Genomic DNA, 18,198 nt, shown 5'->3' with positions numbered 1-18,198 from the left:
TTCCATTTGAAGTCACATTCACAGATCCCGAGGTGAAGAGTTGACCCCTCAGGACTGTGGCTCGCCGACTCTACCGCCGGAACCTCTTTGCCCTGCTCATGGGGAAACCATCCTCACACCAGATGAGAGTGCGGAACAGAAGTGCGTTCGGCACACTGGGCTGTCCCCTGCTAGCCGACGAAGATTCAGTACAGCACGGTGTCTGTTCACCCGTCGGTCAGTCTGTGCTGAGCACCCTTCTGTGCCAAGGCCCGTTGTAGGCGCTGGATTCCAGGGGATCCAGACACACTGGCCTCCCTGCCCAAGCCGGGCCCTCATGCTCTGCCCTGCAGGGCTGGCCTTTGTCGCAGGCCTGTCTTTTTCTCGGGTTTTTCACTGGGTGACATTGCTTTGAATATAGCATTTCTCTGCATGAAAGAAGAAAAAGGAAAATGGAATTCATTACGGTGCTTTCCCAGAGCTCCACAGTCTGGGCTGAAGAAACCCTGGTGGCTCCTCAGCCTCCTTTGGCGTCCTCAGGACAAAGACCGCATTGAGCCAGTGAATAGCTGGCGGAGCCCTGGTGGAGGGCTTCCAGCGCAGCGCACTGCTACCAGGCCCCAGGGGCACAGGATCGGCTCCAAGTGGGATCCAGATGCGGTTCTGGTAACTCCATGGCTTCAGTTGGAGCCAGCAGCCACGCTCAGTGGACACCTGGCTAGTGTCCACCGCAGCGAGGAGGGGAAGGCCAGGCGGCAACAGTTCTGCTTCTTCCCTCTCGGCTTCCTGCGTCCCACACTTGTGGCTGAAGGTGTTAATGAACTTGGCCGTACTCCTCTCCCAGTCGCCAGCGTCTCTCACCGAACTTGGGAGCATAGCCTTCCCCTGCTGCACACGGCGTAGTAGCCGGAGCTTTTCCTGCGGCCTGGACCTGGTGAACAGCACCCGCTGCCCCCAGGACCTGGCAACCACCTTGTTTTCTTTTTAAAACACTTTTAATGGTGGATCTTGGTCGCACGGATTTCATCCCAGGTTTCCTCCTGGGGTGTTTGTACGTAAGCGTGTGGTGTGATCAGTTTCCACTCTGTTTTCTGCTTCTGAGTCCGAGAACTCCCAGTTATCTTCTTGGGTACCAACCTCAGTGCTTAATGTGAACTGAAGGCGGGGCTGGGGGAGAAGCAGAGTCACTGGCTCCTGAGCCTCTGCGACACCCGAGGGAACCCCGTCTCTCCTGTGAGTCGCGGTCTGAGCAGCTGCCCGCCGCAGCGCACTCTCTCTCTCATGCTCCTTGCACACGTGGGCCCCGCGTCACCTCTTCTTTCCAGCCTCTGTGCCAGGGAGAACTCTTCTCCCGTTCCTAAACTTGATGGCAACCACCTTTTCTTTCTCCCCATTGCAGTAGGACCAGCCGCTTCTGCCCCAGCCTCTAAGAACTTCAGCTGCTGCTCTGTGGACAGGAAGGGGGCTCAGCCAGTGTCCCCATCACTCCCCAGGCATTTGCAGCCATTATCCCTTTAGGCTTTCTCCCTCCTACAAAATCTGCACTATTTGTTTATGCCACATTCTGAGCACCCTTGCTGCTGTGGAATAGGGACGATATAGGGCTTGTGGTCCACTTAGACCTTCATGCACTCTCCATTCATTGTTGTCCTCCCCTCCCCACAGCTCAAATGATGACTGGACTGTCCCCTGCTAGGTAGCCTCACTTTTATCTTAACCTTTGGAAGTCCTGTATGTCTGCCATTTATAAAGTCTGAAAGTCAGTTGTCACTGCACCCTCCGCCTACCCTTCCCTGGCTCCTTGCTCCTCTTGAGCCAGCTCTGGGACTCTTGATGTACTCCTGCTGCTCAGTCCCTTGCCTTTCGTATTGTCCCTCAGACCCATCTTTGGCTGGACTTTTTCTCTCTGCTCAGTGTCCTCCAGTCCATGTTCAAAGGCTGCAGAGATGCTGTCCTTCCCATTTTAAGTGTCCCTGTTCCCTGGTCCACCAACCACACTTGTTCCTCCAGGTTTAATAAGAAGACAAGTGGGCGCATCTGGTACCACCGTCTGCCTTCCCCACTCTTGGCTGCAGAGTCGCTATGGAAATGTCCTGTGTCAAGCTGCGCTGATGTCTGTCGACTTTAGTCCATCCAGCTCCCAACTTTAGTTGGGACCACGCCATTGCTCACAATTGCCTGGGTTCTTTTGAGCTGTTGATTTGCTTTTATATGCCACCTAACTCCAAAACGTTTGAAGCAGCTTATAAGGGACATAAAACATGACGCTGTTTATGAGAGGTCTCATAAAGGAGCCGAAGTCTAACAGAGTGACATGATTGAGCAACAGATATCCCCTGGCAACCAAGGAAAAAAGGGAAATCAGATTAATTGCACAAGTCTGGTGGTCTCAGGAAATGCAGAAAATAGTTTTGAGAAACTTTTTCATGGAAGTCAATATTAATGACTTATCACCTGGACCTTTGTTAGGGGATTTTGAAGAACATTAAGGACAACACCTTTAATCCTTTGTTTGATGGACATTGCAGAAATGTTCTCTTGGTCACTTATTATATGAGTGTAATGTCAAGACTCAGTTACCAGGTGCGCTGGCGCACACCTGTAATACCAGGGACTCAAAGGTGAGGCTGGAGAATCTCAAGTCTGAGACCAACTTCAGTCATTTAGTGAGACTCTGACTCAAAAATAGAAAAGAACTGGATGTAACTCAGTGGTAGAGCACCCCTGGGTTCATTCCCTGGTACTGCCAGGGAAAAATAAATAACTAAATAAAAAAGACACAATGCCAGTCACTGGAGATTTTAGAAAGCAAATCATATGCACGTAGATATATTTTCATTTGAGCCTAGACATAAGCTTGCATCTAAAGGACAGCTAGTTAGAAGTCTCCCTTTCCCGTCCCCGATGTCTTGGTTTTCTCCTTTCCTCAGGACAGTGCGAGACTCACCTGCGACGCCACCTCTGTCATTCACGCTTCCTGGAGCATCCACGTATCCTCTCCCCTCTGCGACCCTTATGGCTCACACCTCTGTGCACTTCCTGGCCCGCTACCCGGGTTCATGTTTCCTGGAGGACATATTGGTCTGCTGCACAGGACAGGGAATCCCCCGAGGCAGGGACATTCCGTCTCTCAGGGCACCCACTCTAGGGTCTTGCCTGAAGCGGGATTTCAGGGAGAATGTGTGAACCGATGGCCTGAACTCCTCATGGCACCAGAAGTGCACGTTGTAAGATTCGGTGGTTTGCAGCACTTAAGATCTGACATCCCACCGTTCGCAGCTTGTGGCGTTTCTAAGTTGGGAGGTGCCTCAGGAGTTCCATGCTCGCTTCAGGCTCATCTTTTCCTTCTCCTGTTGCAGGTGCACAGTTGTGGAGGAGCCTCAGCGAAAGGTAGGAACTTCCCTTCAAGGAGATGGCCGTGGAGGGGAGGCGGGGAGGGGCCTGAGCCGCCTGACGGAGCCTGACATTGTGTTTTGGTGACGGGGATCTAAGTCCTGTAGGAATTTACAGGAGTGGAAAAGTAAAACACATGGAACAGAGAACAAGATGACATTGGGACGTTGGAGGAATTGGTTCCTGTTTCGCCTCACTATTGAGCAACGTGTGTGAGGATTTGGAAGTAGGATTTCGTTTTTGGGGTGTTGGCAGTGCTGCTATTGGGGGATCAAGGCCACACGGAGTGAGAACTGTACTGGAATGTTCCAGAAGGGTTAGACATGCTGTCTGTCTAGAGGACTTTGGGGCGGGGGAGGGAATGGGGGGTGACCGGTGGCTGGCTGGTGGGGTGCAGTGGAAGCTCGGCAGCCGCCCGACCGCTCGCCCCATGACCAGACCTTAGCCCTTTGCGTTCAGCGTGGCCGGCCTCACAGGAAGGGCTGCTCCCCGCTGAACAGGACGGGCTGCCGCGGGTGGCAAGGGGACCCTGGGCGTGTGGCAAGTAGGGAACGCAGGAACGTGGGGATCAGTGCTCCAGGGAGCGGAATGTTTGTAGGGATGAAGGTTTTAAAAAATTCATTCTGCCTTAAAATACGTGCTTGTCTGGCTTCGTGAGGACGGGTGGGTTGGGGTACTGGCCTCAGGCCCAAGTGGACATCTCGAAGTGAACGTGTGAAAAGGACAGAACGGTGTCACAAAAACGCCTATGAAAAACCGCCGTCTTTGCCCCGCGAGCCCCCGCTGCTGGCGCCTGACCGCAGGGTGGAGACGGTTCCAGGTCGCGAGGCCCAGGCCATGTGCGCCTGGGGACCCGAGGCCCTGCTTCCTTCAGAGTTCCTGTTCCAGCTCCCGCGGGCCCCACGCTGTGTCTGAAGGCTGCCTCCTGGCTCCTCTGGGCCGTGGCAGTCCTCGGGCTTTCCCTGTTGTTGTCCTTCTTGGTGGCTTTGAGGAGCACTGGTCAGGTACAGGCAGGGGCCTGTTGTGGTGTTGGTGTGAGGTTCCCCCAAAGCTCCCACGGGAGACAACGCAAGGAGGCTTAGAGGTGAAGCGATGGGGTTCCCAGAGTTTCCACCTGGTCAGTAAATGAGGCACCTGATGGGACTAAGCCGGAGGTGGGGAGCAGGTGGGTGTGGGGAGGCGGGTCGCTGGGGTGTGGTTTTGGGGTCACATTCTGTCCCTGGGAGTGGAACTGTCTCTCTCTCCACTTCCTGGGTCATGTCCCGAGCCCCTTCCTCCCCCACCTGCCTCTGCTGCGATGTCCGTCCTGATGTCTGACCCACAGCAGTGGAGCTGGCCGTCTGTGCCCTGAGGCCCTGAAACCCTGAGCCCGAGGATACTTTCCTCCTCTAAAACTGTTCTGGTCAGGACTTCTGGTCACAGCAGCCAAAGAGCTGCCTCCTGAAACGTGTCTGCTGTGCTTCTCGTGGCTGGAGTGGGGTGACGTGTGGGAGGAGCAGAGGGACAGGGGCCATTTTCTTCACGTCCCAGCGAGGTTGTGGCCGTCAGCAGGACGATGGCTCAACAGCCTGGTCATCTGGCCGAGGTCCTGGTGCCGGTGCCTCCAGGTCGGTTCTCTTTGAAGCGGGAGAATCTGTTTGGGACATGAAGTTGAGGTCATAAGGCGGCAGTGAGGGCACAGCCAGGCAAGGGGAGCTGAGCGCAGGACGGACCTGGGTTTGGCTCTGGGCTCACACACCTCCCCAGCCTGGCCCAGACCTGCTCCTAGGCTCACCCCCTGTGAACATGCTGGGCTGGCCTGGGTCTGTATCTCAGGTTCTCTGTGCCTGTGTTTCCCCATTCATCAGGTGTCAGAACCGAGGCTTGTTTCTAGGTGTGGTCGGGAGCAGATTAGACCAAGTGAGCTGCTGTAATCAAAGGGTCTTAGATAAATGTGATCTCTGATGGAAAAATGCTTGCAGATTCACGGATCCTCCATTTGAACAGTGTCGTCCCTCGATATGATGTGAAGTGTCCCTTAGAGTTCATGCATCAGAAGCCTGATCATCCCCAGTGCAATAGCACTGGCAGCTGGAACCTCACGGGAGGAGCCTGTCACCTGGCAGTGGACTGGTTATAAAAGGGCTCGAGACTGCAGGGTCCATCTCCTCCTGTCCTTTGCCATGTTATGCACAGCAAGAAGCCCTCACAGGATGCAGCCCCTCAGTCTTGGACTTCCCAGTCTCCTGAACTGTGGGAAATAGAACTCTGTTCTTTATAAATAACCCAGCTTCAGGTATTCAGTTAGAGTAGCACAAAAGGGCCCCTGACATGGCTCCTTCTTTCACACATGTGCAGCTTATGTTGAGCACCGTGTGCATTCTTTTAATACAGAAGCTGTTTGAGCATTTGATAAGGATTTGGAAAAAAATTGTAGTGAGCACCCCAGTACCAGTTAGGTTTGGTCATACAGCGAGTGCTTCTTATGCTGCAGCCTTTGCTAGATGCATAGTATTTTGCGCCTTAGGGAAGGTGCTCACGTGCCCCAGGGGAGACCTGATAATAGAAATAGCCTCTTAGGAGCGGTCTCGTTCACTCCACTGTCCTCTCAGCGTGTATCCAGGCGTGGCCAGTCTTCATCCTGGGCCCACCCCTGAGGCTCAGGGTCTTGCCAGGGCCACTCATGGCCTCCCTTTTCTCCTCTGCCGAAAGGGAGTAAGAGCCAGTCATCTCAGATATCCTGCCCCGGTTTAGATGTCCATGACGGTCAGTTCACAGGTCTGCACATCTCCTCCACTGTGTCGTCCTCATGTTTTTCTGTGGCCAGTGACTCAAACTGATTTAATTTACCTGGAAGGAAGCTTGTCTGTATCTGTCCTCTGCAGCCTACAACCCGAAGTACATTCTCTGCGCTGGGGGTGGGAAATTAAAATGTTCACACCTCGAGTTGCTCTGACGATGATTCAGTGTGTTGTACAGGGGTTCTCAGCATCTGGCCCTGGGTAGTGCTTATGTTTTTAACAGGGAAAAGGTAAGAAACTGACTGGTCAGCAGATCCGTGGCCCCAGCGGGAGGCGCTGCTGTGCTCACGGGGACTGTGTGGGACCAGGGGCTTTTCACTTTCAGTTCTGGGACGCTGAGCGGGATCCTCACGCTCACCCCACTTGGCAGTAGCTGGGAATCTCCCTGCCGCCCTTGGGCCCCAGAGCTGGGATTCTCAGTTAGACATCAGTCCTGTTCTGCCTCTGTCCAGCGCCGTGCTGGGCCTTAGAGTAAGTCAGGCCTCCCGCCACGGGCTTCTCGGTGCGCTTCGAGCATTTAAGGAGTGTCAGCCGCATTAACTGCAGTGTTAGAAAGGTGGATCCCTGCACACCCCTCTCCATTCAGTGCCTTTATAAAACTTGAGTTAAAAATAAACTTCTTCCTCCGTCCTTCTCTGCAGCCCCGAGACTTGTTCTTTCACAGGATGTTATTTATTCTTTGGGAAAATGTGCTTTCGTCATCTAGACTAACCTTAAAATACTCAGGAAGGAGGCGACAGTTCCCGCCTGGACTCAGCTCCTCTGGACATTTAGAGGTACCCTGTCACCCTGAACTCATCCACAGCGCTAAAGCCAGGGTCTGACTGGCAGCGATGTCATCTGCAGTAATAACTGGATGATTTTAATCAGATGCCATTCACAAGTCAATCTATGTACATGGAAAATTCATCCGTCAACATGCGGTTGTCCGAGGGTGTGTACTGAGGAGGCTCCTGTTTGACCTACTTCCTCCGCAGACGCTACCGCTGTGGTCTGAACAGGATCTGTTTGGAGCCATCTGTCAGCTGAATCGAATCAGCATCTTTTGTGGTTCATTCCTAGGACCGACTTGAAACTTGGTTCACAGTATCGCGGTAGCTTTTTATTTCTGCATGAAACGAATGGCAGTTGATTGAATGAAATCCTCCGTAAACAAATCAGGAAGCACGCAGGTTACCTTGTCCTGCATTCATGCCTTCTTTTAAACATGTAAAATTGCCTTTGGTGTAGCCAGGTGTTTCTCAGTAAGAGTTAGAAAGAAACATCTTCACTGACATCTAACAGTCATTCAGAACGTGTCTACTCGTTCTTTAATAGTTTGTTCCTTGTTGCCCAGGTTAAGGGATGGGTTATTGTCATCCTAAACTTTTTTTTTGGTACCAGGGATTGAACCCAGAGACACTTTACCACTGAGACCCATCCCCAGCTGTTTTACTCAGCTTTTTTGCTGCTATGACTAAGAGACCCGACCAGAACAACTGTAGAGGAGGAAAAGTTTATTTGGGGGCTCACGGTTTCAGAGGTCTTGGTCTATAGACAGCTGGCTCCATTCCTCAGGGCTCGAGGTGAGGCAGGACATCATGGGGGAAGAGTGTGGCGGAGGAAAGAGGCTCACATGGTGATCAGGAAGCAGAGAGGAGATCTCCCGGTGCCAGATACAAATATATATCCCAAGGCCCCCTCCTCCCGCCACACCCCACCTGCCTCCAGTTACCACTCAGTTAATCCAGCAGGGGATTAATCCACTGATTGGATTAAAGGCTCCCACAACCCAATCATTTCTTCTTCAAACCTTCTTGTGTTGTCTCACACGTGAGTTTTTGCAGGGACATCTCACATCCAGTAACACCAGCCCTTTTTAATATTTTATTTAGAGGCTCTCACTGAGTTGCTTAGTGCCTCTCTAAGTTGCTGAGGCCGGCTCTGAACTTGTGATCCTCCTGCCTCAGCCTCCTGAGCTGCTGGGATTACAGGCGTGGGCTCCCACGCCCAGCACACATCTTATCTTATTGTTTAGTACCAATTTACAAAAAAGTTTTCTCCATGGCAACTGAAATTTGAGATTCGGAAATTATGGCCGAGAGCCGTGGCATTTTCCCACAGATTCCAGGTAGCCGGATGCTGCTAGCAGCGTGCTAGCTGCAAGAAGAGGGTGGCGGCTTTCCAAGGGTGCAGCGGGTTCTGGTGCGCTCACCTTGAGTGACCCTTGAGAGCAGAATTAACAGGGTGGGTCTGTCTGGGGCCCCGGGGTCCCGGGGAGAGCCACCAGCCTTTCCTCTGGCGTGGTTGAATGGCAGGGTCCCCTCCCAGCCTCTCCCCTCCCCTTCGCTCCCTCTCTCTCTCAGGAGCAGCAGCGTGTGGCCCAGTTCAGGGGATGAAACGCTCTTTTGTCTTGTGGACTTCACCCCAACTGCAAGGCCAAGCATCCTGGTGCTTGTAGATTTTGAAGGGCAGGGAGAGAGGATCCAGGATGGCTGGCCTGATGTTCCAGCTCCTAGGCTCAGGCAGATGGGCGCCATGGAGTCAAGAGGCGTCCAGGACATAAAATCCCCAGGGCAGCCACCCAGCATTCAGTTCAGATGTCTCCTCTGAGGAATGGAACTTAGAACACTGTTTTACATTTATGACGTCTCGTTATTCATATCAAAACCGTTTCGATGGAGTGGCCGATCTGGATTCCCTAGTAAAGAGTTGATCGCTGAGAGCTTTAATCTCTTCGGTGTTAGTGCAGTAGTTCTGACTCTCAGGTGTGGAAAACTATAGACTTCGCAGTTTTCATTTTCCTAAAGTGTCTTAAAGGCCCCTGGTATCAAAGCCCTGGACCTTTTACCTTACTGATCGGGCACACTGTTGGAAAGCTGTAGTTTTTAGTTTTATGATTGGTGAACTCTAAAGAGAGAGTCACATCTCCATGAGTTTAAAAAGGAAATCTTGTAATAAACACAATTTGATTGGGTTTAGTGGAAAAAAAAAAAAGAAAGAAAAAGAAAAAGAAATAGTCACTGATATTTAGGACCCTCTGGCCACGGCCGTAAGCACGTTGTACCTGAAACTGTCTCTGGCTGGGGTTGCCTGGGGAGCCCAGGAGCTCAGCACCACTTTGAAAGTCCATCCCTGTCGAAATAAAAGCTCGAATAGGCCTTTTATTCCTGTTAAAAAAATAATAATTGAGCACAATTCTGTAGTCATATATTGTACAGGGAGAGTCAAAGCCCTTTTCTGTCTTCCTGACAAAAGAAGGAACCCATTCATCGGCACACAACAGACCCTTAGCAGGGCTGCAGGGATTTGGTCTGAAAGCATCTCAGAGTTCTCCATCCAGAGTCCGATCTGTTGCATTCAGTTTTTCAAGTTGTACTTTGAAAATGAGACCAGTGGAAGACAAGTGTGAAAAAGGGACCAACTCAATTTTAAAGCTATTTTGGAGGAAACTGATATGGAGAGTTATGCTAATTATCTCTCACCATCAATGAGGTACCTCCATAAAAAGTTATTTATGAACTTTTAAAAATGTCTCTTGCCAGATATTTAAGGCTCACGCTTTCCCCTTGGAAACTGTCAGACTGAAGTCAGCATATGCGTAGAATGGAAGTTCAAGGAAAGAGCCCACTAGAAGTTTATGTGGATGCTCACTAAGGCAATGGATCGTCTTTCTTGAGGCATTAAAAATAAGGAGAGCTGGATGTGGTGGCACACACCTGTAATTCCAGAGGCTTAGGAGGCTGAGGCAGGAGGATCGCAAGTGCAAAGCCAGCCTCAGCAACTTAGGAAGGCCCTATGCAACCGACTCAGATGCTGTCTCAAAATTAAAAATGAAAAGACTGGAGATGTGGCTCACTGGTTAATCACCCACCCCTGGGTTCAATCCTTGGGATGGATGGATGGATAGAAAGAAAGAGAGAGATAGAAAGAAACAGAAGGTACATTTTGCATCCCACCTGCTGTGTTGACGGGGGTGAGTTCCCACCCTCGTTGCCTGGCTGCATGTTCCTTTCACAGGTAATACATTCCCCTTAATGCAAACAGATTGATGGAATCAAAACAGAAACCTAGCAGAAAACTAGGTGCAGAAGGTGGTTTTTGAGCAAAGTCTTGCAGGAGGGAGGTTGAGAATCACACCTGGTGAAGAAAGTCCAGGTAGAGGGAGTGGCAGGTGCAAGAGCCCTGAGGCAGGAGCCCCATGCGAGAGGACTGTGGTTCGAGGCCAGGAGAGTGAGTCTTTTCTAGGTGTTGCGGTTCTACGCTGGAAGCAGTGCCATGTTCTGTAGCCAGTGACGACCATGATGTAGAAGCATGTTCAGAGGTGTGAGAATCATCTTTGATTGCTAATTCTCATTAAAGGTCGTAGATTTAAAGTAAGCTCGGTGAGGTCCCCTGCACAGCTCCTGGCTGGCAGCTGGGTCCGCCAGCGGAATGTTAAGTGGTTTGAATTGTTTTGGCCCTTAATCCTTCTTACATTTTTTCCCTTTAAGGCACAGGCCTTTATCAAGAAGAGAAACACAAGAACTCGGTGAGTAGGGAGTGTCTCAGCAGCCAGGTGGCCCAGGGACTTGGTTCACCTTTGTTCTGAGGGCTCTGGCTCCTGAACTGCTGTCCATAGGTGGCTCTGGTTACCAGGAGGCTGGTGCGGCCCAGTCACTGGAAACAGAGGGGCCCGGTTCCAGGGGAGGAGATAGGGCAAGGAAGTCAGAGCCATTAAGGTGGGGCCGGCCAGCCCAGCGCTTGACCCACCCCAGCACCAGGACGAGGAAGGCCGAGTAATTCCCTGGTCAGGTGGAGTCCCCAGGAGCGGCCCGTCGGGCGCTGAATCCCAACGCATGTTCTCGTGATCTTAGGTACGTGTTCTCGTGATCTTAGGTACACAACTGAGAATGCTTCAAGTAAATATTTGGAAACTTGGTATCATCCAGAGTAGGATATACACCTCCATCACGCACTCCACGCTGTAGTCTGCGGACAGTTCAAGCAAGAATGAATCTGAGAGGGCATGGTGTCGGGTCTGGGCAGCCTGTCCCCAGCTGTGGTCCGCTGGTCTGTCTGCCTGCACATACCCCTTAGTGACAGTTTAATGATCGTGTTTGGTATGTTGAATGCACACAACACACACACAAACTATAAAGCATCATAATCAAGTGAATAGGTATGAAGCACAGCTCTGAATTTTTGTGCTCTTCCTTTGCTTTAAAACAGTCTACATTTAGGGCTGGGGATATAGCTCAGTTGGTAGAGTGCTTGCCTTGCAAGCACAAGGCCCTGGGTTCAGTCCCCAGCACTGCAAAAAAAAAAGAAAAAATCTACATCTGTGTGTGTGTGTGTGTGTGTGTGTATATATATATATATAATTTGTGATTATACATTTTCATATATTTTACATACAAGTATACATTTACATATTAATATATTTTATTTATATTTAATCACATATAGGGATTTAATTACATATATTGTAAATAAAATTGGTACCATATAAAAATGGTACTATAAAAATGCTACCATATTTGCCTACTCTTGTAGAACTAATGTCTTACAACATTTTCTAAGGTTAATCATGTTGCTCTAGAAAGCTGTGGTTCATTTATTTTTTCCGCTGTATAATATTCCACCATGTGAATATAGCACAACATAGTTATCCACTGTTTTTACTGGACTTGGTGTTTTGTTTGCTTTCTAATCACAGTGCCCATTGTTTCTGTGAGTTTCTGAGTTTACTATGTAACAGTACCAAAGATCAATATAAGGAAAAGTGTAAGTACCTGATGCATAAAGAGAACAGTCTCTAAAGCAAGAGTGCCATATGTTTGAAGGACTGTGTAAAATCTACACCAATGCTTGGGCTCTCACCGGGGTTTGGAACCATTTCAGGCGTTCTGGAAAGTTTTGCTTTAGACAGAGCATGTCCCGGTGTTCTGGAGCTGGCTGCCACTAGGGGGCGAGCGAGAGGCAGGCCAGCTCTCTGTTGTCAGAAGCTAAGAGTAAGTTGGCCACTGCAGAGCCGCAGCAGCCTGGCTCCGGGAGGTGTTGGTGTTGCACTTTTCAGCAGGGCACAGGCCTTACCTCTGCAACAAGAAGAAATCCAACTGAAGGCTACTCTGTCTCCGTGGCACAGAGATGCATGGGTAATAAATCTTAGGGAAGTAGGGGGAGTGAAAGAAAAAGGGACTAAGTGATAGGATCCATCATTGGAGAGAAAGAAAGATGGTGAGGGGGGAAATTCACGAAAGAATGGCGTAAATCAGTGACAAAGGGCCGAGCTCCCAGGTTTAGAAGTGAGCTAATGATTTGCGATGCTCCGGAGAACTCAGTGCCACTTTGAGTTCCTGACCCTTTGACTGCTTGTTTCTGTCCAGGGTCGTATAAAATCTTTTGAGTGTTGTTTATTGTGTGTTCTCAAGAATCTTTCCTTCCATCCTTGGTCCTTGACTTGGTGTTTTCCTGTCGTGGAAATGAATGAAAATTCATGGATTTCTACCCCCGCCCTCCCCTGCCCAGACTCTACCCTTAAATCATGATGGTCAGAAAATAGCTTTATTTGTATGTGGTCTTAGGTACGCGTGCTCGTGATCTTAGGTACATGTATTGGTGAGTCTGTTAAGTTTTGATGGCAAAGGTCTCTCCTTGTTAGAAAAGCGTACAGATCCAGTTCTGCCGTCGTGTGTTTTCAGGAATTTGAAGTGTTTGGCATAGACTCGGTAAACACCCACTTTCCTCAACAAATAGGTCCATATTCTTCCTCCCAGACCCTGTGACTCTGCCGCTTTACAGGACAGAAGGAGCCTGTGGTGTGAGTAGCCAAGGTTTGGGGGCAGGGAAATGATCCAGGCTTTCCGGGGGACCGACTCCCTCCTTTGAAGAGAGAAGTAGAGGGCTGGGGTGGAGCTGAGTGGGAGAGCACTTGACTTGCATGCCCAAGGCCTGGTTCAACCCCAGCATGGGGGGCAGAGTGAGGGGCAGATCAGAGAGGAGGGAAGCCTAGGTGTGGGCTTGGAAGAGAGGAAGGGTCGCACAGATGGGGAACGCAGGGGGCTCTACGAGATGGACAGGCAAGGACACACTCTCCCCGAGCATCTAGAAGACCTGGAGACCACTCCTGGACGTGCGTGGGGGTGGGGAGGAGAAGAGGCCTTCAGGAATGAAAAAAACAAAATTAGGGACCTAAGGATGAGAAAATGGAGGGAGAAAATATGAAGTAGAAACTGGAAGATATGGTGGTGAACGAGTGCAGACTTGGGTCTTTTGCTGTTGCTTGATTTTTTTTTTTCTTTTACTTTGATAAAACATACATAATGTAAGATTTACCTTGAGTGAAACTTAGCCTGGTTCAATGTTGTGCTGCCATCATCCCTGTCCTGTTCCAGAACATCCCTATCCAGAAAATCCCATGACCATGCACAGTCGTTTCTCTTTCCCCTTCCGCCATCAGCTCCTGGCAACCAGTCTGCGTCCCTCTGTGGACTTGCCTTCTTCTTAATACTTCATATAAATGGATTGCATGTTCTTAAATGTGTCTGGCTTCCTTCACTTCGCACAGTGAGTTCAGAGTTCCCCCATATCATAGCTCTTCTTGATACTTCAATCCTTTTCATGGCTGAATACTATTCCACTGTCTTGACACACACTAAACGTCCATCAGTCAATGGACATTTACGTTATTTCCATCCTTTGGCTAATGTGAATTGTGTGCAGCTGGGTTTTATCTTATTGGGTTTTGTTCTCAAAATGGAGAGATGTGACCACTTGGGTGAAGGAGAAGACGTGAGCCGCAGGGCCTGCAGGGAGAGGCAGCTCTGGCCCTGGGACAGGCTTCGTCTTGGGGGAGGTGGGCTGGGCAGGGCAGTGCTTTGTTCATCAGCCATCAGTCTCTACTGGGAGCGGAAGGTAGGTGGGGACTGAGCCCGGCCGAGCACCCACTGGGGAAGTTGAATTCCAGGCACTACCAGGCCCCTCTGCAGCCAGGGTGTTGCTTCCAAGGGAAGAACCCAAGAATGTGCCCTCCACCCGTCGTCAGAGTCATGTTTTTGTTTTTGATTTATCTTTCTAGAGAGGACAGGTCGGTGCTGTTAGGCGGAGGGCTGTGGTGAGAGGGCAGGTCCGTGGGGCGGGAGCGCTCCTGGCTGTTTATTAGTTCTTCTGAAGGCTATTCTTACTCGTGCCTGCTTTTAATACCTGAACAACTGGGAGAGGGAACTTATAATCCTGCAGTCATTTGGCTTGTATTCTTAGAGAGTATTTTTAAACTATAACATTCAGAAACATCTCGTGTCATTTAAAGCCCAAAGAGCACTTTCAATATTTAATTTCTCCTGAACCACAGGCTTTAGATTTTGAATAGTATTTTTACTTCCACAGAAAATACACCAAAAATCTTTTCCTTGATACGGGACTTAGTTTTAAATCAGTTGAAATCATTACCTTTATTGAAACGAGTGAGGATATTTTCAACCGTGACTCAGGAGTCATCTGCTGTAGAAAGAAGACGCTGTGTCTCCCCAGGCTGATGAAGCTGACATTCTCAATTCAGAAATGGAGCTGTTTATTTTGGTCAATTGCACATTTAGATACCCTCGGCCCAGGGTGGGGGGTAAGCTGGAAAGAAATCATCTCGCTTTGAGGGGCTTTTAATTGGATGCGCCATGCTCGAGATCTATAATGGAGAGTCAGAAACTGAGAGAATTTCAAAATGAAGACTCAATTTGTATTTTTAAATTGAGAAACAGGCCTGAAACTGATTTGGGACTGAAAACAGGGCCATCCCGGGCCCTCATGAAACTGGAATGGAGGAGACTGTCCTTCTCAGATACACAGGGATGGAGCCGGGCCCTTCCCGCTTGCCGGATGGGTGGGTGGCGTGATCTGGCTTGAGGCTGAGTGCTCTCTGGTTGATGCGCCTGTCCGCTTGTCTCTGCTTCTCCTGTAGGAGGAGGACGAGTGACTTGTAATAATTGATTTTCCCATGCTGGTCAGCACGGGAGACTGACCACCGACTCGGGCGCAGAAAGGCTGCGTTCTGGAGAGAGCGCTTCCTCCAGATTCCGCCTCCTTACTTCTGGGCTGGAAGCAAAGCTGCGTTCTTGTAAGCAAGGGAGTTCAAGCCGTGGCAGGGCTGGGGCCCCCTGCCCCTTCCGTGGCCTCCTGGCCTGGGATTCTCCCGGGGCTGTGGCTGCTTCTCCCAGGCCTGGAGGCTGGAAGTCTGGGGTGGGCACCAGCACGGCTGGCTCTGTGGAGGGCCCTCTTCCTGGCTCAGAGGGCTGCTTTCCTCTTGCACCCAGCCTCGCAGACGCAGGTGGCTGACCCTTCATCCCCTTGTAAGCACACAGGCCCATCATGGAGGGCTCCAGCTGCGATCTCATCCGAACCCTCTGGTCTCCCAAGGCCTCGCCTCCAGACGCTGTCATTGGGTGGGGACTTCCACACGAGAGTTTGGGGGTGCAGACGTTCGTCCCATAGCACTCTTCTCTCTCCGCAGAGGAAATTCCATTTCCCCCTTTGGAATTCAGTAAAGGGGGTAAGTGGAGGAACCGGGTTGAGTTAATATAACTCACAGAAATGCAGAATCAGAACCAGATGAAGCTATAGGCAATTCAAGCCCCTGGAAGAGACCAAATGAGACAAAATCATAAAGACTTGGAGAAGGCATTGTTTGCTAATGTCTTTGGTTTAATAGTTTCAGTGTTTCATGAATCCCTTAGATATAAAGAGGAAAAGTTCTTTCAAATTCTTTCAGACACTTGCCCCTGCCTATTACTATTGAGCTCTGGGATCCCTGAACTATGGAGATATTTCAAGGGTTGTTGTAGATACTTCAGTTTGGACTTTAGAGGACTTAGCCAAGTCCAATCTCCTACTACCTTTGCTCATTTATATTCTCATACCTTTGGAAAATAACTTTTTAACTACTAACTTGGGTTTAACTTTGTGGTAGGTGCTGGGTGGGAAGTGTGGGTCACAAAGCCAAGTCCCCAAACACCAAGACAATATCAAAGTCAGAGCCATTAACCAATCCTGATCAACCCTGGAGCCTGAGAGATTATGGTTCTTCATTCACATTATAGGAGGAGAGAATCCAGACAAAACAGGAAAATGACTCGTGTTGGTCTGCTTCTGTTGCTGTAACAAAATACCTGGTGCTGGGTGTTAGTTCACTTTCCATTGCTGTTATAAAGTACCTGAGAAAATCAACTCATGAGGAGGAAAGATTTATTTTGGGTCATAGTTTCAAAGGTTTCAGTTCGTACTTGACCTGTGGCTTTGGGTCTGTGGCAGAATAGTCCATATGGCAGGAGTAGTGGCCAAGAAGGCTGGTCATGTCATGGCAGTGGGAAGCCAAGAGGGGCAGGGCAGGGAACCTGGGACTCCATATCCCCTTCAAGGGCAGCCCTGTTGACTTCCTTCTGCTAGACCCCTTCACACCTTTCAGTAGCACCACAGGCTGGCAACCAAGCCTTTACCATGTGGACCTTTGGGGACACTAAGGTCCAAACCACAACACCAGGTAATTTGTAAACAACAATAAGTTTATTTGGCTCGTGGTTCTGTAGAGTAGGAAGCCCCAGAGCAGGGTGCCCACATCTGCTCAGCCTCTGCTGTGGGCCTCTGGCCTCCCTACTGCATAATGGAAGGCATCTCATGGAGAGCCAGGGCAAGCGTGCTGGGGAGAAGTGTGCTCACGTTTACAACAAACCCTCTCTCGGTGGTGACATTGACCCACGCAGGAGGGACAGCCAACACTAATCCTCTCATGAAGGCAGGAGGATTAGATTTCCAGCACGTGCACTTTGGGTGGGGGACACATTGAAACCATAGCGCTCTGTCCCTGGCTCCCAGATTCATGACTTCTCACATGCAAAGTGCATTCATTCCCTACCCCGCCCCCCAACCTGCCCACAGATCCCAAGACTTAACTCCTTCTAGCACCAACTCAGAAGTCCAAGGCTGAGAGGCTCATCTAAGTCAGATGTGGGTGAGACTCCAGGCAGGGTTCATCCTCAGGGAAGTTCCTCCAGCTGTGAGCCTGTGAAATCACACAAGTTGCCTGCGTCCAAATGCAGTGGGGACAGGCACAGACATTCCACGCCCAGGAATGCCTCCCCCCTTTCCCGCACACGGACTTGGCGAGGTCCACAGTGTGAATCTGCGCAAAATATCTTGACCCCCTCGTTTTCCATATTTTTTCCTTTGTTGCCCAAGGACACTCTGATGTTGCTGTGTTACCAAAGCTCAGGTCTCTGTGGCATTAAGTGTGCATTCATTTCTTGCTCTGCGTCTGGGGCCGGCTGGGTCAGCTGGTTTAGGCGGGGCTGGGCTCTGTCTGTCTCGCGTCCAGCCGGCCTACACCTTGCAGCCTCCCTCCCTTGACCAGAGGCCACCTGAGGCACAGCGTTCTCAAGGGCAAAGGCAGGAGGAGCAGAGGAGCGCAGGAGCTCAGGGCCAGTCTTTCAAGCCCTACTGGTTCATATCCAGTCTGCCAAAGTAGGTCACATGGCCAGGCCCCTGGCCAAGGAGGGGAAGATCCATCTGTGTGCATTATGAGGCCACCGTGTCACCGTGGGGTGACAGACATCACAGTAAAGACTTGTGCCTCGTAATTTAACCCGGCATTGATTTTTAAACATTATTAAATGGGATTATTTTTCATTACCATTATTTGGGTTTTTATTCTGCATTCACTGCCTTGCAGAGCTCTTCAGAGTAGTTTTTTTTAAACTGTGTGTGTATATATACATATTTTCAATTAGAGGATATAAACTGCTGAGTCCAGTCTCCCTACTGATTGATTGATGGGTTCTTTTGAAACAGGTCTTGCCATGTTGCCCAGGCTAGCCTCAAACTCCTGAGCCCAGATGATCCTCTTGCCTTGGCCTCCCTGCTATCAGGGACAACAGGTGCACACCGCCACTCCTGCATACCCTCCACTTATCTTCTGAAATAGCTGCTTTAATTACCTTTTTTCTGACCCCCCGCCCCTTTTTTTTTCCAGGTATCACTTGAATTTTTTGCCATGATTATAGTTTTATCCAACACTAATTTTAAGGAATTTTCTCAATGTTAT

The 18,198-nt window shown here is 50.1% G+C and overlaps 1 protein-coding gene and 1 long non-coding RNA gene across 3 annotated transcripts in view; one reads left to right on the top strand and one right to left on the bottom strand.

Moving 5' to 3' along the window:
- Retreg1 (reticulophagy regulator 1) overlaps window positions 1–18,198 on the top strand; it is a 124,603-nt gene that overhangs the window by 40,465 nt on the left and 65,940 nt on the right. Inside the window, exon 3 of the mRNA XM_047555505.1 lies at window positions 3,339–3,369. Coding sequence (XP_047411461.1) covers window positions 3,339–3,369 — 31 coding nt within the window. The remainder of the gene's footprint in view (window positions 1–3,338; window positions 3,370–18,198) is intronic.
- LOC124986777 (uncharacterized) lies at window positions 13,702–17,539 on the bottom strand. Of its 2 annotated transcripts, none has more exons than XR_007109088.1 (3): window positions 17,258–17,539; window positions 17,052–17,160; window positions 13,702–15,738 (listed from the first exon to the last, which is right to left on the bottom strand). It is a non-coding gene; the product is annotated as an uncharacterized LOC124986777 (long non-coding RNA). The 2 variants fall into 2 exon arrangements; XR_007109089.1 differs by having other exon boundaries at window positions 17,361–17,539.

This window comes from Sciurus carolinensis, chromosome 6 (assembly GCF_902686445.1).
Source record: "Sciurus carolinensis chromosome 6, mSciCar1.2, whole genome shotgun sequence".
Classification (NCBI taxonomy): Eukaryota; Metazoa; Chordata; class Mammalia; order Rodentia; family Sciuridae; genus Sciurus; species Sciurus carolinensis.
Note: the sequence above shows the minus strand (reverse complement) of the source record. Positions and strands in the feature narration are given on the sequence as shown.